Here is a 22,138-nt window from a genome sequence, read left to right on the forward strand (position 1 = left end):
ACCCAACAATGATAGAGGATATTTAATCATTAAGAAAAATATATTTAACCCCTATGGTGCTGGGGCTCGGTGAAAACCCGTTACGGAGGTCAGCAGAGCCACCTTTAGAAATCTTGGGGCTCCCCACCGTGGCCCCATGCACCTCCAAATACCCTGCCCTATGATCACAGAGGCGGCTAATGGGTCCCAAAGCCTGCTACTGCTCAGACATGGGCAGCAGACTGCGGAGCCCAGTGCAGGGTAGAGAGCCCCTGGGGCCTGTAAGAGATACACAGGTACTGACTGTACCCCCCGACTGTCGGTAACACGGACGACACCCACATTTTCCAGTAAGAGGGGCACCTGAGGAGTGTGGATATCGGCTATCTCTGCATAATATCACATACCCCCAACTTCTGCCCCGGAGAATCGGGATGCGGGTGGGCGGAGCTTGGGAGGTAGAATGTCACTCAAACTGGCAGCGCTACTGTGGGATTGCGCCCCCCAATCCCAATGTCCTGCGGGGCTCTCTGCGTGACTGAGGTAGAGCTCGGCTTAGGACTGTCCCGCATGAAGCGGGATAGTTGGGAGGCATGGTTGCACAACCTGCTGCGCTCTCGTTAGACAGCTCGCTTGCGCTCCTGAGATTTCCACAGCTCCAGTAAAACTTCCCTTTGGCATCAGACGGGATTAAAGACGCCTCCCTCCGCCTAATCTTCCTGTCTGGCCCAACGCGTTCCCCCGAGTCCCAGCGCAGCCAGGAACAGGTTACTCTTCTAATATATTCCTCGTCTTTCCCCCCTCTTCTAATGCCCCTCTCCCCCCTTTACTGCCCCCCTCTCCTACCGGACTCTCCTCTTGACTGCCCCCCCTCTCTCCTCCTTCTGTTTTTGCTCTCCCCGCTTTTCTCTCCTGCCAAAAACCCTCTCCTCTCCCCCTATCCTTTTCTCCCCCCTCTCCCAGTTTTTGGGGCAGATCTTTCTTTACAGACGCCACCCGGGCATCTCCCAGCCAAACGGGGCATTTTGGGGCAGGATGTGGGGGGCTTTATTGTTTGCAGATATCGTCCATCACTAAGGGGAATACGGATGCTGGATTGGGATTGTGGCGCTTACAGCGGCTGGGGGGGTTGCGTTGTCTTCTTTAATTTATGTATAATTAGCATCAATGTACAGATAATTAGCCTTTATTTACATGTAATTAGCATAAATTTGCATCAATTAGCCTTTTTGCCCCCCCCCCCGGGCGCCCCAAAAACCCACAGCCTCCCCGGAGTCCAGGCCCCTGCTTTGCGGGGTTAATGCTGCCCCCCTCGTATTGCCCCTCCTCAGTGGGCGGGGTCACCCGAGTCTGCGCTTCCAGGGAAAAGCGTATAAAACCAGTAACCCGTTCCAGGGCGTCACTGGGATATCCCCCGGCGCTACTGGGTCTCGCAGACAGAACGTCTTCAGGATCCTGGAAATGAAAGGTACCGGACGCCATGAAACGGGTCCTCGGTGTCTCCCCCAACGCTATTCATACTAAGGGGTCTCCCCCCAGACATCTGTTCCCTACATGTGCAGGAATTGTGTACGGTGTGTATGTACTCTACTAAGTAGGTGGTAGATAAGTGGAACAGCCTCCCGGCAGAGGTGGTAGAGGGTAATACAGTGAGGGGATTAAACATGCATGGGATAGACATACGGCTCCTGAATCTAAGACGAGACCAACGACTGATTAAGGTTTGAGTCGTTACAGCAGGAGAAAGGGGCGACTAGACGGGGGGCCGGATGGGGCCGATCTGCCGGCAGATTCTGGATTTCTGTGTATTGCACTTTTTTTGGGGGGGGGGAATTCCAGTCAAAAGTTTAGCAGAATGTCTCGGTGGCCCCGAGTGGCAGATCTATTGGACTCAGACTGATCCGATGGGTCCCCAATCTGTGCTCTTTTACCTTCTGGCGACTCTTTGTAATTAATTGCCCCCGTGTTCTAATCCCCTGGATTCTTGAACCCCAGACATGACTAGCCGCCCCCCGATAAAAGTTGTCGACGGGATGCCCATTCTGGGACCGTTTGCAGAAAACTGGGAGAATGTGAAGACGTTTCAGGCCAGAGCAGGCGATCTGGTGATCTGCACCTACCCGAAATCAGGTGAGAGGGGGGGGAAGGGGGAACCTGGGGAGGAGGGGGGGCAAAATGAAGGGAAGAGAAAGGACAGACAGATCTCGCGCCCCTGCAGGTACCACCTGGATGAGCGAGATCGTGGACTTGATCTTCAGTGGAGGAGACGCACAGAAGACCCAGCGAGATGCCATCTACCTGCGGGTGCCCTTCCTGGAGTTTGCTGCCCCGGGGATGCCCTCAGGTACCCCTCGCCCACTAAAAATATCTGCAGAGCTTTATTACCAGGACTCTGCTTCTAGTACTCACTCGGTACTCTGTTACCAGTTTATACTCTCCCGGTACTCTGTTACCAGTTTATACTCTCCCAGTACTCTGTTACCAGTTGATACTCTCCCAGTACTCTGTTACCAGTTGATACTCTCCCGGTACTCTGTTACCAGTTTATACTCTCCCAGTACTCTGTTACCAGTTTACACTCTCCCGGTACTCTGTTACCAGTTTATACGCTCCCGGTACTCTGTTACCAGTTTATACTCTCCCGGTACTCTGTTACCAGTTTATACTCTCCCAGTACTCTGTTACCAGTTTATACTCTCCCAGTACTCTGTTACCAGTTTATACTCTCCCGGTACTCTGTTACCAGTTTATACGCTCCCGGTACTCTGTTACCAGTTTATACGCTCCCGGTACTCTATTACCAGTTTATACTCTCCCAGTACTCTGTTACCAGTTTATACTCTCCCAGTACTCTGTTACCAGTTTATACTCTCCCAGTACTCTGTTATCAGTTTATACGCTCCCGGTACTCTGTTACCAGTTTATACGCTCCCGGTACTCTGTTACCAGTTTATACGCTCCCGGTACTCTGTTACCAGTTTATACTCTCCCGGTACTCTGTTACCAGTTTATACTCTCCCGGTACTCTGTTACCAGTTTATACGCTCCCAGTACTCTGTTACCAGTTTATACTCTCCCGGTACTCTGTTACCAGTTTATACGCTCCCAGTACTCTGTTACCAGTTTATACGCTCCCAGTACTCTGTTACCAGTTTATACTCTCCCAGTACTCTGTTACCAGTTTATACTCTCCCGGTACTCTGTTACCAGTTTATACTCTCCCGGTACTCTGTTACCAGTTTATACTCTCCCGGTACTCTGTTACCAGTTTATACGCTCCCGGTACTCTGTTACCAGTTTATACGCTCCCGGTACTCTGTTACCAGTTTATACTCTCCCGCTACTCTGTTACCAGTTTATACTCTCCCAGTACTCTGTTACCAGTTTATACTCTCCCGGTACTCTGTTACCAGTTTATACGCTCCCGGTACTCTGTTACCAGTTTATACTCTCCCGGTACTCTGTTACCAGTTTATACTCTCCCGGTACTCTGTTACCAGTTTATACGCTCCCGGTACTCTGTTACCAGTTTATACTCTCCCGGTACTCTGTTACCAGTTTATACGCTCCCGGTACTCAGTTACCAGTTGATACTCTCCCGGTACTCCGTTACCAGTTTATACTCTCCCGGTACTCTGTTACCAGTTTATACGCTCCCGGTACTCTGTTACCAGTTTATACTCTCCCGGTACTCCGTTACCAGTTTATACTCTCCCAGTACTCCGTTACCAGTTTATACGCTCCCAGTACTCCGTTATCAGTTTATACTCTCCCGGTACTCTGTTACCAGTTTATACTCTCCCGGTACTCTGTTACCAGTTTATACTCTCCCGGTACTCTGTTACCAGTTTATACTCTCCCAGTACTCTGTTATCAGTTTATACGCTCCCGGTACTCTGTTACCAGTTTATACTCTCCCAGTACTCTGTTACCAGTTTATACGCTCCCGGTACTCTGTTACCAGTTTATACTCTCCCGGTACTCTGTTACCAGTTTATACTCTCCCAGTACTCTGTTACCAGTACTATGCTCTGTTACCTGTAGTCTTCTCGCTGTATCTTGCTCCCAGTACTCTCCCTGTACTCTCTCCCCCTCGCTCTGTGATACATTTGCTGCAGTCTCTCTCTCTCTACTCTCTCCCAGGCACTGAGGCTTTAAATCGCATGGAATCTCCTCGTGTCATAAAATCCCATCTCCCGGTGGAGCTTTTTCCAGAGACGTTTTGGGAAAAAAACTGCAAGGTACATGATACTCATCCCGTGTACCGTGCCTGTCACTCATCCCGTGTACCGTGGCTGTCACTCATCCCGTGTACCGTGCCTGTCACTCATCCCGTGTACCGTGCCTGTCACTCATCCCGTGTACCGTGGCTGTCACTCATCCCGTGTACCGTGGCTGTCACTCATCCAGTGTACCGTGGCTGTCACTCGTCCCATAGACCGGGCTGTCACTCATCACATGGGTCGGGTGTAACTCATCACATGGGTCAGGCTGTCACTCATCCTGTGTACCGTGGCTGTCACTCATCCCATAGACCGGGCTGTCACTCATCCCTTAGACAGACCAGCGCTCGTCTGACGCTCCACAGGATGGTCTTTATTATCCGGTTCTGACTCAACCTCACAGTACAGTAAATGTGACGCCGGTGACCTCTGACCTCTCTCTCCAGGTGATATACGTCGCCCGTAACGCCAAGGACGTGGTGGTCTCGTATTACCACTTCTATCGCATGGCCGTTGTACATCCGGAGCCGGGGACCTGGGAGGAATACCTGGACGCCTTCATGCAAGGGAAAGGTGCGTGAGTGTGAGTGTGAGTGAACGTGAGCGCTAGAAGTGTAGCCTCGGAGACGTCGTCCACCGTAGATATGGAGTCAGCTGGTTGCGTGGAGAGTCTGTGTGCGTTCTGGGAATCTCGAAGCTCCGACGAGCCGTGTTTGTGGGTCTCTTGCAGTTGCGTTTGGCCCGTGGAGCTCTCACGTGAAGGGCTGGTGGGAGGTTAGACGGCAGAGAGACGTCCTCTACCTGTTCTACGAGGACATGCTGGAGGTGAGACGCGGCTCTACACGCCAACCCAAACCCACGTGGCTACTCTCTCGTCTCTCGCATTCTTATTTTATATGGGAATGCTTTATTTATTGGCAGCAGTCATGTGATTCACAGAGATAGCACTGATAGGGTGGATGGCTTTGTTGCCATAGCAGCAGAAGAAGCTTTAAAGAATGTTCATCATAATTCTTCTGTGTTTGAAAATCATTGGGATAAGAAAAGAAGGGTGAGGTCGGGGAGAGCGGTGAGGTCGCGGTAACAGAGGGGGTTCTCTGCCTGTCCTGTTTTCCTATTGGCCAGGATCCGAAGCGCGAAATCCAGAAAGTGGCCGAATTTATCGGCAAGGAGCTGTCCGAGGAGGTCCTGGAGAAGATCCACCAACGTACCTCCTTCCAGGCCATGAAGGACAACCCCATGGCCAATTACACGACCATCCCCAGCTCGGTGATGGACCATTCCATCTCCCCCTTCATGAGGAAAGGTACGTGCATTCCAAGTAGAATGTCAGCTCTTCTGCCAAGCTTATTTATTGCTTTAGCTCTTTTTCCTCTCTCTCTCACCCTTCCTCTCTCCAGGAAGGTGCGGCGATTGGAAGAACCATTTCACGGTGGCTCAGAACGAGCGGTTTGATGAGTATTACGGCCGGGAGATGTCGGATACCGACTTATCGTTCCGCTTCCAGGACTAAAGCTCCGTTATGTCCTTCTGGACCCTTCCTCGAGGACTAAACATAACACAAGATATATGAAATCCATATGCCCAAATAGTTAGTAATGTTACACTTTACCAAGAGGGTGGTAGATAATTGGGACAGCCTCTCAGCAGAAGTGGTAGTGGCTAATACAGTGAGGGGATTTACTCAGGAATGGGATAGACACGAATTCATCCATCGTTTCTGTACCTTTCCAAAGAATGAGGACAATTCATTCGACACCGAGGGTCTCAGCATGAGTGGGGGGAGGGGATCTCAGTGAGAAAAGGTGGGCTCTGGGGGTAGTCTGTGAGTAAAGACGCCGATGGACACGGCTGAAATCCCTGCCTGAACCCCGAACCTGGGAACTCTCCGGGCTTGACCTGAATTCAGGTGTTTCCTGCTGCCGTCAGCGTGACCACCCACCGACATCAGCGGGACAGCGCTGTATACATTAATATAAACCCCAGCGCTGTATACAGTAATATAACCCCCAGCGCTGTATACAGTAATATAATCCCCAGCGCTGTATACAGTAATATAACCCCCAGCGCTGTATACAGTAATATAACCCCCAGCGCTGTATACAGTAATATAACCCCCCAGCGCTGTATACAGTAATATAACCCCCCAGCGCTGTATACAGTAATATAACCCCCAGCACTGTATACAGAAATATAACCCCCAGTGCTGTATACGGTAATATAACCTCCAGCGCTGTATACAGTAATATAACCCCCAGCGCCGTATACAGTAATATAACCCCCAGCGCTGTATACAGTAATATAACCCCAGCACTGTATACAGTAATAAGTAATAACCCCCCAGTGCTGTATACAGTTATATAACCCCCAGCACTGTATACAGTAATATAACCCCCCAGCGCTGTATACAGTAATATAACCCCAGCACTGTATACAGTAATAAGTAATAACCCCCCAGTGCTGTATACAGTAATATAACCCCCCAGCACTGTATACAGTAATATAACCCCCCAGCGCTGTATACAGTAATATAACCCCCAGCGCTGTATACAGTAATATAACCCCCAGCGCTGTATACAGTAATATAACCCCCAGCGCTGTATACAGTAATATAACCCCCAGTGCTGTATACAGTAATATAACCCCCAGTGCTGTATACAGTAATATAACCCCCCAGCGCTGTATACAGTAATATAACCCCCAGCGCTGTATACAGTAATATAACCCCCAGCGCTGTATACAGTAATATAACCCCCCAGCGCTGTATACAGTAATATAACCCCCAGCGCTGTATACAGTAATATAACCCCCCAGCGCTGTATACAGTAATATAACCCCCCAGCACTGTATACAGTAATAACCCCCGGCGCTGTATACAGTAATATAACCCCCCAGCGCTGTATACAGTAATATAACCCCCAGCGCTGTATACAATAATATAACCCCAGCGCTGTATACAGTAATAACCCCCGGCGCTGTATACAGTAATATAACCCCCAGCGCTGTATACAGTAATATAACCGCCCCAGCGCTGTATACAGTAATATAACCCCCAGCGCTGTATACAGTAATATAACCCCCCAGCACTGTATACAGTAATATAACCCCCAGCGCTGTATACAGTAATATAACCCCCAGCGCTGTATACAGTAATATAACCCCCAGCGCTGTATACAGTAATATAACCCCCAGCGCTGTATACAGTAATATAACCCCCAGCACTGTATACAGTAATATAACCCCCAGCGCTGTATACAGTAATATAACCCCCAGCGCTGTATACAGTAATATAACCCCCAGCGCTGTATACAATAATATAACCCCCAGCGCTGTATACAGTAATATAACCCCCAGCGCTGTATACAATAATATAACCCCCAGCGCTGTATACAGTAATATAACCCCCCAGCACTGTATACAGTAATATAACCCCCAGCACTGTATACAGTAATATAACCCCCAGCGCTGTATACAGTAATATAACCCCCAGCGCTGTATACAGTAATATAACCCCCAGCGCTGTATACAGTAATAACCCCCAGCGCTGTATACAGAGTGTTTGGCTGGGTGATTAAGACTGAGCCATTCTGTTGTTCATATTTTGGGGCAAAAACTACAACTGGGGTTAAAAAAGAAAACATTGTTACCAATTTCCAAACAATGTACTGTAATACCCCCCAACCCTACTGATCCCGTCCCCTCCCCCACTCATCACCCCAGTCCTGTTACCCCATCAGCTGAGACGTTGTCATTGGACCAAGCCGTGTATCTGAACGTGTTCAATGCTTTCCGTGTGATGTCATCGGATTAATAAACGCATCTTCCTTCTTATTTCTTGTCATCTCCGTCCGCTCGATCCGGAAAACATGAAACATGACCGGGGGGGCAGGGGGGGGCCTCGTGTATCCAGCATTTTTATTTATTATTATTTTTAATCAAATGTTAGCGATAGACGTTTCCTGTCAATTCCTCTTTAACCCCCTAACGACTGGTAATGGAGGCGATACGTCGCGAAAACCATGAGGACCAAGGACGTGTCCCCTACGTCATGGGATATCAAATTTGTCAGCTTAGTCCCGCCCTGGCCCCCCGAACAGGGACAAAATTTGGGGCCCCCGGAGAGCATGAAAGAGACCCCTAAAAGCGTGAACATTCATCACAATTATTATTTTTTATTTTTTTCTAAAATCCGGCTCGGTTTCTCTCTCATGGTTTGTGTTAAATGCGGGGCCCCAGGTGTTCTTCTTTTTCTTGAAGCCACCTGTGAAAGTAGGTGAGGAGTTCTGGCCGCGTGTGATCGGGTCGCGTGTGATCGGGTCGCGTGTGATCGGGTCGCGTGTGAGCGGGTCACGTGGAGCGTTCGGTTCCATATCAGGTGAGACCATCTGAGCTTTGACACTCGGTGAACCCGGCCGGGCAGCAGGGTGACTCCGCACTTTCTCCCGCAGACTGTTAAAGGGGAAGCGTCACCTAGCAGGACTTCTGGAATATTCTACAAAATATACCGCGATGCAGCGTAACTACACCTCATAGCGAGCAGATTCAAAACCCTGAACCGGCTGGCAGATCGGCCCCATCCGGCCCCCGTCTAGACGCCCGTTTCTCCTGCTGTAACGACTCAAACCTTAATCAGTGGTTGGTCTCGTCTTAGATTCAGGAGCCGTATGTCCATCCCATGCATGTTTAATCCCCTCACTGTATTACCCTCTACCACCTCTGCTGGGAAGAGGCTCCACTTATCCACCACCCTCTCACTAAAGTAAAACTTGCTTCCATTCCATCTCATCCTCTGACCCGCTAGTGTTAGATCCGGGTCTCGGAATTACTTTTTTTTCCTGTCTGTTATAAAGGGACGGCTATAAAGCGAAAGTTCTGGAACGTCACCCCCCTGCATCAAATCACCCTGAGGTCTGAGAATCTGCCCCGTTACCCTGAGAATCTGCCCCTTTCACCCTCAGTATATGAGTTTCTAGGTTTAGTTGCAGTGAAGACGCTACGATCCGCCAAACTCTCTCTGTATTTTTATGTCAGTCATGTGATTAAATCTGCGCTAATCATGAAATTTTACCCGAAAGAAAATCCATTCACCCCCCGAACACCGCGCCGGAGGATAACGCTTACATAAAAACAGATTAAGGGGTTAAGTAATATTTGTCTTACACATTATACACAGAACATATCTGCCAAGTGTCCCTCTTCACTTTGACCAGTCCTTCACCCAAACCCTTGATGCCCCTCCCCCCCCCCCTGATGCCCCTCTCTCCCCCCTGATGCCCCTCTTTTCTAGGAGGTCAGAATGTTTGCTGGGTATGAGGGGATCGCAGGGTTCTACAGCCCTAAAAGCCCCGTAATGTGTATAGAAACAGCAGGAAACAGCTTTATAAATTAAACGGGGTAAATAAACCCCATTATTCTTCTTCTGAATGCCCCCCCAGTTACAGCCATCGCTGGTTATTGTCAATCATCCAGAAATGATTATTATGAACTGATTTATAAAGAGCCATCATATTCCACAGCGATGTACAACGGGAAATTAACCCTAAAACCCCCATAAAGTGCCAGACACAGGCTACAAACCGACATTATTATTAATGATTGATTATTTCATATTTGTATTATTATTATTATTATGGGGATAAAGCTTGGTGTTTCTCTTTCTGGGATGAAATATGATAAACTCTGTAACAGCCCCCCCCCCCCCGGGGCATCAGGATTAGCTGCATTTTAGAAATAATAATCAGGATTAATCAGTGATTTTCTGTGTGCAGGGGAGGGATTTGCCTAAATACACTAATTCCTCCCCAACCTGTGGTCTGTCAGCCCTCCCCTGTCCACACCTTCCCCTCCAGCCTCTCCCTCCCCTCTACCTATTGCAGAGTTTCCCTCACCTCGTCACATTTGGCACCCAGATACCCGGTAGGTGAGTACCCTGCGCAGGTTAACTTTGGCTCTGTGCCACCTCTCTGGCATGTGATTGGTTGATATTGGAGTTTATTCACTAATAACAGCACTGGGCCGACCCTGCATAATGTATAGTGCAAGCAGTGGGGTGACCTCTCACTGAAATATGCTTTATGCAGGGCCGTTCATGGGGCGCAGTGGAGTCAGGGAGATGAGATTGCAAGCTCTCCTGCCAACTCCCTCTTTAGTATCCAATCAGCCGGTACATATTATAAGGAAATCCTGGAGTGCCGGTGGCCCCCGAGGACCGGACCGGAGTTTTAAGCTATTATAGGCCCCATGCCTATTAATCCAGCCATGGGGGTTAGATATGGCGCGGGCACCGAGCAAATGCAAAGGGAGCTATAACCCTAGACCAGTGGCCCCATTCGGCCCCCGTCTCGTCGCCCGTTTCTCCTGCTGTAAAGACTCAAACCTTAATCAGTCGTTGGTCTCGTCTTAGATTCAGGAGCCGTATGTCTATCCCATGAATGTTTAATCCCCTCACTGTATTACCCTCTACCACTTCCGCTGGGAGCCTGTTCCACTTATGTACTACCCCCTCAGAAAAGTTAAGACACTGTGCATGCAGTTAATCGCCCGAAGGCTCTTGCACCGCTCAGCCGGTTGATCCAGCACCGTGGGGTCACGATCTTACCGGTCTCTGTAACCGCGTGCCGGAGATTTCAACGAGGAAACCAACCATTTAACTCTAAGAAAAGGAACTTACAGGAAATGTCCATTTTTGCCTGAATTCTGTGGCTCAGCCAATTAATATCTGCCCCCGGGGGGGGTCACTATTTTGACCTGCTTTGGGCTGTAGAGCTTCTGCCAATGAATGTTTGGGCTTTTTTATTTTTTTTTCTCCCCAGCTGTTTTTGTCTCCCCGTGGCTTTAACCCCCTCTATGCTGATTAGCGCACAGACGGGGCTGGGGGCCGGCGTTATTCCATTATTTGTATCTCGTCCCCTTGGAGGGGGTTACAGAGCCCTCGGCCCCCCCGTCTCGCTGATATCCCCAGCGGGGGCTTCTGCCTTTAAATCCGTATCGCTTGGTTTTGTTATTCTGACACAGCTGCAGGGCGTCCGCTCCGGGGACTCTGCAGAAAGTCGGAGGCAGGGATGGGGGGGGGTATTTGGACCAAACTGAGATAGAGATGGGGTAGTGAAAGAATGGTGTTAGAAACGAGAGAGGACGAGACATTACCAGGGAGAGGACCAGCTGGGTAGGAACGGTTGGATCTAATGGAGAATGGAAGCTGAGTGGGGATATAAGGCTGGAGAGGGAGGCTGAGGAGATATAGGAGGCTGGTGGTGGATGGAGGGGCAGGGAGACTGGGGGGCCGATGCAGAAGCAGGGGGGATTTGGAGGAGTAGGGAAGCTGGGAAAGCAGGGTACTGCGAGGGGTGACAGTAGGTTGGAAAAGATGAAAGGCTGGAGGAGATGGGAGAGCATGAAGGTTGAGGGAGATATGGGTGGCCGGGGTCAGATGGAGGAGCAGGGAGGTCTGAGATGGAAGGCTGGGGGAGATGGAGGGGCGGTGGTATGTGGGGTAGTGATGGGAGGCTGGGGGGAGATGGAGGGGCGGTGGTATGTGGGGTAGTGATGGGAGGCGGGCGAGATGGAGGGGGGTGGAATGTGGGGTAGTGATGGGAGGCGGGCGAGATGGAGGGGCGGTGGTATGTGGGGTAGTGATGGGAGGTGGGGGAGATGGAGGGGGGTGGAATGTGGGGTAGTTATGGGAGGCGGGCGAGATGGAGGGGCGGTGGTATGTGGGGTAGTGATGGGAGGCGGGGGAGATTGAGGGCGGTGGTATGTGGGGTAGTGATGGGAGGTGGGGGAGATGGAGGGGGGTGGTATGTGGGGTAGTGATGGGAGGCGGGGGAGATGGAGGGGCATGGAATGTGGGGTAGTTATGGGAGGCGGGGGAGATGGAGGGGGTGGTATGTGGGGTAGTGATGGGAGGCGGGGGGAGATGGAGGGGGTGGTATGTGGGGTAGTGATGGGAGGCGGGGGGGTGCAGGGTGATTGGCTCTAATAAAACAAACACTATTTGACCAGGATGGAGGGTTTAGACGAATGGAGACGCAAAGACTGGGTTACCGTCCGCGGGGTCCCCATGGTTTGTGCTTTTTCCCCAAACTGGGAACGTATCGATGAGTTCCAAGTCAGAGAAGATGACCTCGTCGTTGCCACCTACCCCAAGTCAGGTACCTATCAGCACTGGTTCGCCTCTGACCCTGTAATGGAATTCATGGCTCATGGCGTCCACGTCATCCCCAGGTACCACATGGATCAGTGAGATCGTTGACGTCATCCTGGCTGATGGGGACACGGAGAAGAGCCAAAGAGATGCCATCCACAACAAGGTGCCCATGCTGGAGTTCTGTGCCCCAGGATATGCACCCCCAGGTGAGGCATTAAACTTTTCCCTATGGGACATTATTCTCATTTTCCATCTCGTTTATGACCTCACGGTGACCTGTTACACGTAGTGGCTTCTTTGCACCATTATTCTTTCAGGAACCCAGCAGCTGGAAGATCTACCTTCTCCTCGGGTGATCAAGACCCACCTGACGGTTTCCCTCCTCCCCAAATCCTTTTGGGAAAAGAGCTGTAAGGTATGGTGTATCCATTGGGGGCCAATCCTGGCTCCAAACCTCTAAACTCATGAAGGAAGACCCCAGAGAACACGGCTGCGGGGCATTGACTTTGGGCCTGATACCCCTCTCTCCGCAGGTTATATACGTAGCGAGGAACCCTAAGGACGTAGCGGTCTCATACTATCATTTTGACCTGATGAACAAACTACACCCCGAGCCGGGTCCCTGGGAGGGGTATATAGAGAAGTTCATACGAGGGGCAGGTGAGAGGCCACACAGATACAATGTTACCGGGCATTCTCCGCAGCGTATTACCCTCCAATCAGAGCATGCGATTCCAGGCATCGTTAAGGCGCTGTCTCTGTTTTCCAGTGGCTTACGGGCCGTGGGGGGCTCACGTGAGAGACTGGTGGGATCTGAGAAATCAGCTTGGAATCCTGTATCTTTTTTACGAGGACATGATTGAGGTGGGTCTTGTCGGTCTGCAGAAGAGCTTACAATCCATTGCGGAAATGTTTAATATATTTTATAGATTTTTTCGATCCTTTAAGATTGCACTCTTTGCATCACAATCTTACCTCGTATGCAAAGTTAATTTGCATATGGGGCTTTGTACAAAGATTAGGACATTCCAGGGACAGGGGTGTTGGATAGAGGTGTCAGGGCGCAGGGTTTAATGGGACAGACACGTGGACACGGCCCGGCGACCACCTTTAACCCTTTCCCCATTCAGGACCCAAAGCGTGAGATCCGGAAGGTGGTGAAGTTCCTGGGGAAGGACCTAACCGAGGATGTTCTGGAGAAGATCGTGAGGCACACCTCCTTCCAGGCCATGAAGCAGAACCCCATGACCAATTACACAACTTTATCGTCAACCGTGATGGACCACTCAGTGTCCCCCTTCATGAGAAAAGGTAGGTTATCTCTAGGCGCTCATGATTGCAAGCTCTTCGGCCTACTTTCCCCATACAGCTCATGCCTTCACCGTACACCTGACCATGCCAGCCCCAACGGTTTCGCCGAACAGTTACGTTCCTTCCAATCCTGCCAAGTCACCTGGATTTTTATCAGCTTGTTACACGAGGTCCGGCCGTGGCTGGCACACCCCGGTTAGAACCGCCAACCGGCCACGGCCCTCCCGGGAACACAACGCCGTTTAGTTACTGGATCCCAGGTTTCAAATTGTGCTGCGAAAGGATCCGGCATAACCTGATCACACCGCGTTCTCTCATGTGGGCAACGGATTAAAATATTTCACCGCGTCTGACCTTTCAAAACATTGCCCTCCCTGTGAGATTAGGGGGATTATGGATAAAAAAAAAACATTCCATTGCTATGGCGATAGGATCACTTTTCAAACTTTTTTGGCAGGTGGGGCATCCGCAGAAGTGGTTTTTTTGGGGGGAGAAGTTGTTTTTGAGTTAGGAGATCATCTGTCTCCCATTGGTGGATGTGACATCATCATACCCCCCCGACATTTCAGGGGCCCATATTGGAACATCCCTCAATGTTGGGGGGCCCTCCCCCGAATAGCCACAGGAGGCCTGCAATGGAAGCCGATGCTGTAATAAATTGCTTTCACAGATCAAGGGGGTAGGTTGGGGCAGCTCAAGCGATCCATGATGCCAACCTCCGCACAAAAGTGGAACTGTGGGGCATCTACCGGGACTGTCCTGCGAAAATTAGGACTGTTTGCATCGTTGCCGGAATCCATACTACCTTCCGTACAGCAGCCAACACTCCTGCTTTGGATTTAGTCACCAGGAATGGGGGCAACAAGGGGTGACTCAGGGCGTCAGCGATGGGGCCCACTGATTTCTAAAGTAGTTCTGTATAAAGCAGATCCCTGATCCGTATCTCTCTCCCTCTCCAGGAATCTCCGGCGACTGGAAGAACCACTTCACGGAGTCTCAGAGCAGGAGGTTTGATGAATATTATCAGAGGGAAATGGCCGGCAGTGAATTATCATTCAGGTTCCAGGTCTGAGCAAAAGACTGAGAGAGCGGCCCCCACAGCCATGTGACAGGAGGGTAGTGTGTGAGACCCCCCTACAGATTGCACATCCAATGAGAAACCCAAATCCTCAAACGCTTTAAGGAAACTGCCCCTGCGCTACCATCAAATTTAGATTTTTCATCGTCCGGGGGAAGCATTTTATGAACGCACATCTTGAGCAAGAGCGTCTGTTAAACAGGAAGCAGAAGGCACACTACTTCCTGTTTTAGAAGTCACTATATTTGCGATATGAGCCTTTGATGTAATTAACTTTACAAGAAATTCTTGGTGTGGGGAATATTTTTACATTTATTTAGGAACGGCGCCATCTTGTGCATGAAGTAGCCTTAGCATCGCTTGCTGACGGTCATGCGCAGCTGGGTTTGTGGGAATTTAATGAACTTAATCTCTGCAGATCTTGGGATGTTTTACCTTTATCCTTAAATCATTAAAATGTTAAATTCTGTCTGAACACAGCATTAAGTATTTTCACTTTATATGGTAACGACCTATCAGCACCTGCATATGTGTCACATGACAATTAAGCGTTCCCTGCAAAAAGATATGAATGAGGCAAAACTGTAAAATAATAAAGAAGACGGGGTAGAATTTAGAATTGGATGTAAATTCAGGCCCCTGGGGTTACCTTTTTGGCACCCGACAGCCGCTGGTATACTTTTCTGTAACACGTGGGGTGCCTCTTCCAAGACCCTTCGGAGAAAAGACATTCCAGGGAGGACTACCTGCTGGTCTGCCCCGGCCTGACGTCTAGGATACCCCACACCTCCATCTATCCCTGCTCATCTGCCCTCCACGAACCCGCGTGACCCTGTAATTACTTCAGTGCCAGGTAGGAGCGTTCAGAGGGCTGGTTTTAGAGACCCCTTGGATGAGATAATGTGAATGTAGGGTCAGGTCACAGACAAAAGCTCGCCAGGCCTGGTACGCCAAGGAAACAAGATCCCTGGTTATGGCCATACTGAGTCTGCTTTAGGGAAATGACCTCTCCCTGCCCCATGTCTTCCTGTCTTGGCAGGAGAACCTGGCGGTTGCCCCTCTGATTCCCTTTAAGCCAGTGGCCCGGTGACCTGTGTGGTGGACCGGTCCTCCCAACAAACCTCAGTCCCAGACACGTGGGGTATTCACAAGCCCAGCGTACCTTGTATTTGGGTAGCTACATCCCACAGCACACGGCTGGCGGCATTTACATATATGTTTCTGTTAGGACGTACCGCCACCTGCTGGAATAAAGTGATGACATCATGTGTACGTCCCAGAGGTGTGATTGGGGCAGATGCGTTTTAAAGCAGACAATTTCTGGTGCTCGTGCCCAATCCAACCTTAAAATAATTCCCATTTAGTAGACTCCTGGGTCCCCATGTGCTGGATCCCTGGGCCCCAGGCTCTCCTTCACACCCTGGCAGGGATGGTCCTCACCCTGGTCCATCTCTGGGTAATATCCTAAATGTTTAAGAGCCCAGGTCGGGTGAGAAAGGTGCCCTGGCCTTTTTTGCCTAGGGCAACATCTGGTCATTTTGGTAGGTTTAACCCTTTAACCAGGGCATATTATAACATATAGTAGCAAGAGGCAGTTCATTCACTATTCTAAATGACACATTTGGCCCCTGTTGGCCCTGCGTAGTCTGGTTGGCTATCATGGCCAAGACATGAAGGTGCAGCTGCCTCTTTTGTCCCCACATTGAATATTTTCTACCGTAAGACATATTACCACCACCTCCCCCCTCCCGTTCAGTAACTACCCCATGCTGGGGTACAACATAAAACACTCAGCTCAGTAGCTGTAAAACAGAAGCAGAACGATACATAAAAATGTACTGGTGAATTATAAGAAAAATAAAAAAACATATACATTCCCTTTACCCTTCCCACCACCACCACTGCAACCATGGACCGGTTATACAGGACAGGAGCTCCCGGCAAACCAGGACAGGCTACCTCCATCACCTCAGCAGCTGGCTTTGAATTTTTAATTTTAATCGATATGAAAGATAATAATATAATTAATAATATAATTGATAAAAATATAATCATTAATAATAATATAATAATAATGATAATATAATTGATAATAATATAATTAATGATGCCGTCTCTATAGCCAATCCCTTCATTGTATATTATTGACATCTAGATGCGATTTGCGCAGTGATTAGTATCCTCAGCTCGTGATTTTTACCCAACCTTCATGCTCCACAAAGAACGCGGCATGAAGCGGCTCGGAGAACGCGGCCCCGAAGGTGTGTAAGTGTCTGATGGGGTCACTGAGCTGGTAAAAGGAGAGCCGGCCGGCCTCGTAATCCAGGTATATCCCCAATCTCTGCAGCGGGGAGTCGGATTTTAGTGGCTTTCCCTTGGAGTTGTGCATCAGCGAATAATCTTTATGACGTAAACCCAGACACCAGGATTTGTCGGAAAAGCCAAGGAAGGCCTGGTGTCCCTTCCTGTCTATACTGGGATAGGCCATGCCCAGCATCCAGTTTCCCGAAGAACTGGTGTCTACTTCCCAGTAATGCTGGCCTGAGGAAAATCCTCGGGTGCTTAAAACTTGGTAAAAACAAAACCTCTCCGGGGTTTCTAAGCGTTTCTGGTTAATTTGTGACCAGGAGGCTGTTTTTGAGTCGCGCGAGAGAACCACATAATCTCCCGCCGTATTCTCATCCAGCGAGATGCCCGAAGCCTCCGGCACGCAGCGTCCCACCCTTACTCGGGTCATAATGCCCGCCAAGACTTGGTGCAGGGTCACTGTGACGTGACCTTCATCTAAGTAACCCCAGGTACAGGCTCCTTTACTTCTCCTTCTATCTTTATGGTGTCCCGTCTGAGCAACATTACCGGCTTTTTTCCATTCCCACCCCTCTAAGATAGTAGAGGGATCCATCTTGCTGCAGATGTCTTCAATGTGGAGAATCTTCGTGGACAACATCTTCTTCTGGATTTCCAGCTGCCGGATCTGATCTGAGACCTGACGGTTCTTCTTGTCCTTCTGCCTGGAGATCTCGCTTAGGACGCGTTTCCCTTGCGTGTCTAGCTGTTCCCTTAGATTGTTAAACAGGACAGTCACCATCTCTCTCATACGGTCTTCTTCTCCTTGTATCTCAGTTTTGTGGTCCTCAAGACTCCGGGTTCTTTTCTCAATCTCTTTTCCATCAGAGGTCAGTTTCTGAAGAACGGCTCTGAGTTTCTCCTTCATCTTCTGAGATGCCTTCTCCAGAGGTTCCACCTGATGTCCCTCATGCTTCCCATTCTGCCCACAGGAGACACAGAGACACACAGCATCTTCATAGCAGTAATATTTCAAGACCTCCTTGTGGATGGAACATGTCCTGTTCTTCATCAAAGTGGTGGGTTCCACCAAGACGTGTTCCGGTGAATTATTGTGTATCTTCACGTCCATATCAGACAAGGATTCCAGAAGTAACTCAGTAGAGACCCCGCAGACCGGCGTCCCCGGATCCGCGGATAAACTCAGGCAGGCGGAGTCGGTCAGCTTGTCGCTGCGATCCGCCGTCGCCATTACGGAAACATCAAGGAAAAATTAAAGAGAAAATATCTGCCCTCATAGCTTAGAAATGCAGTTGGACTTGTCTTGTAACAAAACATATATATTTTTTCCCCCTCAAGTTTAACCCTTTAAGTTCCTCATTCACTGTAATTCAGTAGTTTTTTCACAAAAAAAGTGGGTTCAGCCAGCGAGGGCAGATTATAGAGAATATACAGAAATCACAAATTATAATAATAACAGAAAGTAACGGGAATGAGATAAAGACTTACCCAGAAACCGCTACGGTTTGCCGCCGAGTCTCAGGGTATTGGGGTGAATTCCCAGGGTTTCTACCTCAGTCCCAGGGAAAAGGGCAGATTCTCAGGAGTTTTTCTCCCAGTCTCAAGGTCTTGGGGCAAACTGGCAGATTCTCATTTTTTTAGCTCAGTCTCAGGGTCTAGGGGCAAATTCTCAGGGTTTTTACACCAGCCTCAGGGTCTTGGGGAGAATGGGCAATCTCTCAAGTTTTTTTTTTTACCCCAGTCTTAGTGTGAATGGGAAGATTCTCAGGGGTTTTCCCGCAGTCTCAGCGTCTCAGTGCAAATGGGCAGATTCTCAGCTTTTTACCTCAGTCTCGGGATGAATGGGCAGATTGTATAATTGTGTGCTATTCATGTAAGTAAGGGGGGCATTTAGAAGAAGAATAATGGGGTTTATTTACCCCGTTTAATTTATAAAGCCATTTACTGCTGTTTCTATACACATTATAGGGGCTTTTAGGGCTATAGAACCATGTGATTACCTCAAACCCAGCAAACATTCTGAGCGCCTAAAAACAGGGAGGAGTGACAAACAGTGTCAATAAAGCTTTTGCATAGAAAAAGCTGCATGGTTTATTTTTAATATACTACCACCCGCCCCTAGTTGTCAGTAACCAATAAAATGCATAGGTTGGTTTGCTTGCGTTCTTGTGTTGCCATGGAGATTAGAGGAGGGGCCCTCGCATGTGTCTGGTATGACTCAGCGGTTGTCTGTTTGGGTTCCTCACTTCTTACTGAAGGCAGCGCGAGGAGACGGTGGGCTCCGTGTGACGTTTCAGAGCGGGTCAACCAATACGAAGGCTCCCTACCTCATCCGCAGGTGAGCGCACTCTTGCACGGCCCCAGCGCCCCCGCTGCAGCAACAGCCAATCAGCGTTCGCCGTTCTCCTGATTGACAGGTGCTCTGGGCAGTCATTTCCTGAGGCGCACCGCCCGAGGAGTGGTCAGCTGGGGTGCATTTCCGCAGCGGCTGGAGTGATATCGTGTGGGGTATCCGCAGTGGGGTCGGGGGGATTTAGGTTTCTGCCTGTTGCAAAGTAGGCCTTGGAAATCTAAGTAGCCATTTCCCGTTGGCTGAGGGTGATGGGAGTGGCAGATCATCTTTTTAACTTAATTGCTTGCTGCGGTTTTTAACCCCGTAGTTGCTGTTGCTCACCCGTCCTATGGGGACGGTATTTATTCTCGTGTAATTTTAATGGGGGATCGGGATTGACTCGGTTGGTGAAAGCATAATTCTGGGCCAATATACATTATGGAACAGCCTCCCAGCAGAAGTGGTAACGGCTAATACTGTGAGAGATAGACATTAGATTTAGGTGTAAAAATAAATGTGTTGCTGGAGACGTGTGATAGTAGGAGCGCCTGGCTGGCCGTGATGATGGCGGGTACCCGTGTTATTTCTGCGGTCTCCCTCGGCGCGGTTTTGGCTGCCCTGGGAAGGTGCGGACATGTTTAATATCATTTACAATGAGTAAAAAAAAATGGCTTCATACGTGTGCCGGATAATTAAAGAACCGCAGCGCTGACCCGCCAGTCTGTGAGGACCCGCGGGGGGAGTCTGCAGTCTGTAGATCCAAGCTGTTTGCCGTGGCTAAGCCTGGTTGGTTTTGTGATGCGTGATGATGTCATGTTGCATCTGCCAGCAGCTTCCTGTGTGCCCGTTGGTTCTATACCTTTAACCCCTGTCGGACGTTCATGGCTACTCATCAGACGGCCCTGACCTCTCCGTACCCCGGATCCCAAGTGAAACGTTGGCCTGTTCCTCCTGAGAAGGTCAGCTGGTCCGTGGAGTGGCCGGAGTATCAGCCTGCCGAGTACACGGCGCCCTCTGTGCTGGCGCAGCCCCCCTGGGCAGACCCTCCGCTGAGGTGAGAGCTCTGCAGATCTCCGTGACGCCTGTCGGTGGGCCGTATTCGCTCAGTGCGGCGTCTCTGTTGTGCTCATTTGACGTCCGTGTGTCTGTCTCGTCTCTCTACTCTCCGCAGCGACGGCTCGTTCAGCCCGCAGTATAACGCTCTCGATGGGAAGGTGCAGAGAGCGAGTTTTGAAGGAACGTATTCTGTAGAGAGTCGGACCCCGCGGTGAGTGCCGGTAACCTGATTGGGCGAACGCCGTGCTATTAGGTCTCCTAAATTTCTTCGTTTCTCATAGGAACCCCATAGGGCGGACAGGGGTTATAGGAAGAGGCCTGCTGGGCAGATGGGGGCCGAACCACGCCGCTGACCCCATTATAACGAGGTGAGCTGTTACCTTACTTCCTTCTCTGCGCCTGTGGCCCCCGCTGACCCCGTCTTCTCCCGATTATTAGGTGGAAACGTGACGCTGCTGGTCAGAAAGTGACGGATCCGGCCTCTGGGAGACCCGTCCTCCAGTTTGTAGCCATACAGAGAAAGGACTGTGGGCTGTGGGCCATCCCAGGGGTGAGTGCGCGCTCTGCCTGCGGGGTTTATAACCCCCCCCGAGTGTATTTGGGCCGTGACATCACGCAGACCCAAAGCCGCATCACGGAAATAGCGTTTGATTTGTCGCAGGGCATGGTGGACCCCGGCGAGCTGGTGACGGCGACGCTGCGCAGGGAATTCTGTGAAGAGGCTCTGAACTCGCTGGAGAACGAGGGGCAGGAAAAGGAGACCGAAGTCAAAATCCAGAGCCTCTTCTCTCAGGAGCACTTGCCGGTACGCGCATGATGGGAGTGACGTTTCCTTGATGTTATGCGCTCTGCAGGCTGCGCAGGGGCAGCGGGTGGTCCGTACACACTCTGCGTTTCCAGGTCCCGTATAACCCTTTAAGTGCCTGAGCTCTGCAGACCCTGTTCTGTGTAGGCTGGGGGCTTATTCTGCATATGGATTTAGTGGCTTTTGGGGGCTGGGGGCGAGTGAGGCGAGTCGCGTGCCTAGAGGGCTGGGTGGTTCCTGTACTCCGGTTCGTATTGTTTACTGCCCCGCATGGAGGTATAATGTGTCTCCTCTTACTTCCAGGTGTACAAAGGATACGTGGATGACCCCCGGAACACCGATAATTCCTGGATGGAGACGCAAGCCGTTAATTATCACGATGACACCGGTGGGCCGTGGCGGGGTGTAGATGCATTCCTTGGGCTTTTACCTGTGTTTTAAGTAACTGACGTCCCTCTGTTTTGCCCCCTGAAGGTCGTTTACTGGACCGGCTGCCCCTGCAGGCGGGTGACGATGCCGGCAAGGTGCGGTGGGTCGATATTAACGGAAACTGCAGCTTGTACGCCAACCACGCCAGCTTCATCAAGATCGTGGCAGAGAAACGGGGCGCGCACTGGTAGAGCCGGAGGACGTTGCCGCCATCGCGCCAGCCAATCGCTCGTCAGATCAGCGCCATCGCACACGGTTCCTTCTTTATACTAACTTATTGGGATCGGGGGGCGAGGCGCGGCAGCCGTGGCCCCGCTCTTGGGAGGGTTATTGGCAGGGGGATCCCTCGTTTCCTGGCTGTATTTGGCAGAATTGGAGGAGATGCAATTTTCCAACCTTTGGAACGCGACGCGTAATAAAAAGAATTGTGAAATGTTTCCGTGTGCGGCTCTGCTGTTCTGGGCCAGGGCAG

General features: G+C 50.3%; 4 protein-coding genes across 6 annotated transcripts; 3 read left to right on the plus strand and 1 right to left on the minus strand.

Annotated features, from left to right (window-relative positions):
• Nucleotides 1–1,305: 1,305 nt before the first annotated feature.
• LOC128501834 (sulfotransferase 1B1-like) lies at nucleotides 1,306–5,794 on the plus strand. Its single transcript, XM_053471468.1, has 8 exons — nucleotides 1,306–1,447; nucleotides 1,975–2,109; nucleotides 2,198–2,323; nucleotides 4,123–4,220; nucleotides 4,649–4,775; nucleotides 4,933–5,027; nucleotides 5,328–5,508; nucleotides 5,603–5,794. The coding sequence occupies exons 1-8, from the start codon at nucleotides 1,441–1,443 to the stop codon at nucleotides 5,713–5,715; spliced, it is 882 nt and encodes a 293-aa protein (XP_053327443.1). The 5' UTR covers nucleotides 1,306–1,440; the 3' UTR covers nucleotides 5,716–5,794.
• A 6,410-nt stretch (nucleotides 5,795–12,204) lies between these two features.
• LOC128501245 (sulfotransferase 1B1-like) lies at nucleotides 12,205–15,219 on the plus strand. Its single transcript, XM_053470650.1, has 7 exons — nucleotides 12,205–12,352; nucleotides 12,426–12,554; nucleotides 12,666–12,763; nucleotides 12,882–13,008; nucleotides 13,118–13,212; nucleotides 13,479–13,659; nucleotides 14,619–15,219. Exons 1-7 carry the CDS (start codon nucleotides 12,205–12,207, stop codon nucleotides 14,729–14,731), a joined length of 891 nt encoding a protein of 296 aa, XP_053326625.1. The 3' UTR covers nucleotides 14,732–15,219.
• Nucleotides 15,220–16,916: 1,697 nt separating this feature from the next.
• Nucleotides 16,917–18,275, minus strand: LOC128502283 (E3 ubiquitin-protein ligase TRIM39-like). The gene has a single exon (XM_053472044.1). The coding sequence runs from the start codon at nucleotides 18,273–18,275 to the stop codon at nucleotides 16,920–16,922; it is 1,356 nt and encodes a 451-aa protein (XP_053328019.1). The 3' UTR covers nucleotides 16,917–16,919.
• A 981-nt stretch (nucleotides 18,276–19,256) lies between these two features.
• On the plus strand, nucleotides 19,257–22,103 carry NUDT9 (nudix hydrolase 9). 3 transcript variants are annotated; one of them, XM_053470566.1, is made up of 8 exons: nucleotides 19,257–19,382; nucleotides 20,209–20,430; nucleotides 20,548–20,643; nucleotides 20,714–20,800; nucleotides 20,871–20,982; nucleotides 21,094–21,237; nucleotides 21,541–21,625; nucleotides 21,712–22,103. In XM_053470566.1, exons 1-8 carry the CDS (start codon nucleotides 19,258–19,260, stop codon nucleotides 21,855–21,857), a joined length of 1,017 nt encoding a protein of 338 aa, XP_053326541.1. In that variant the 5' UTR covers nucleotide 19,257; the 3' UTR covers nucleotides 21,858–22,103. The 3 variants fall into 3 exon arrangements, with proteins under 3 accessions (XP_053326541.1, XP_053326543.1, XP_053326542.1); XM_053470568.1 differs by having other exon boundaries at nucleotides 19,259–19,382; nucleotides 20,206–20,430; XM_053470567.1 differs by lacking the exon at nucleotides 19,257–19,382 and adding an exon at nucleotides 19,741–20,002.
• The last annotated feature ends 35 nt before the right edge of the window (nucleotides 22,104–22,138 follow it).

Source organism: Spea bombifrons, chromosome 7 (genome assembly GCF_027358695.1).
Source record: "Spea bombifrons isolate aSpeBom1 chromosome 7, aSpeBom1.2.pri, whole genome shotgun sequence".
Lineage (NCBI taxonomy): Eukaryota > Metazoa > Chordata > Amphibia > Anura > Pelobatidae > Spea > Spea bombifrons.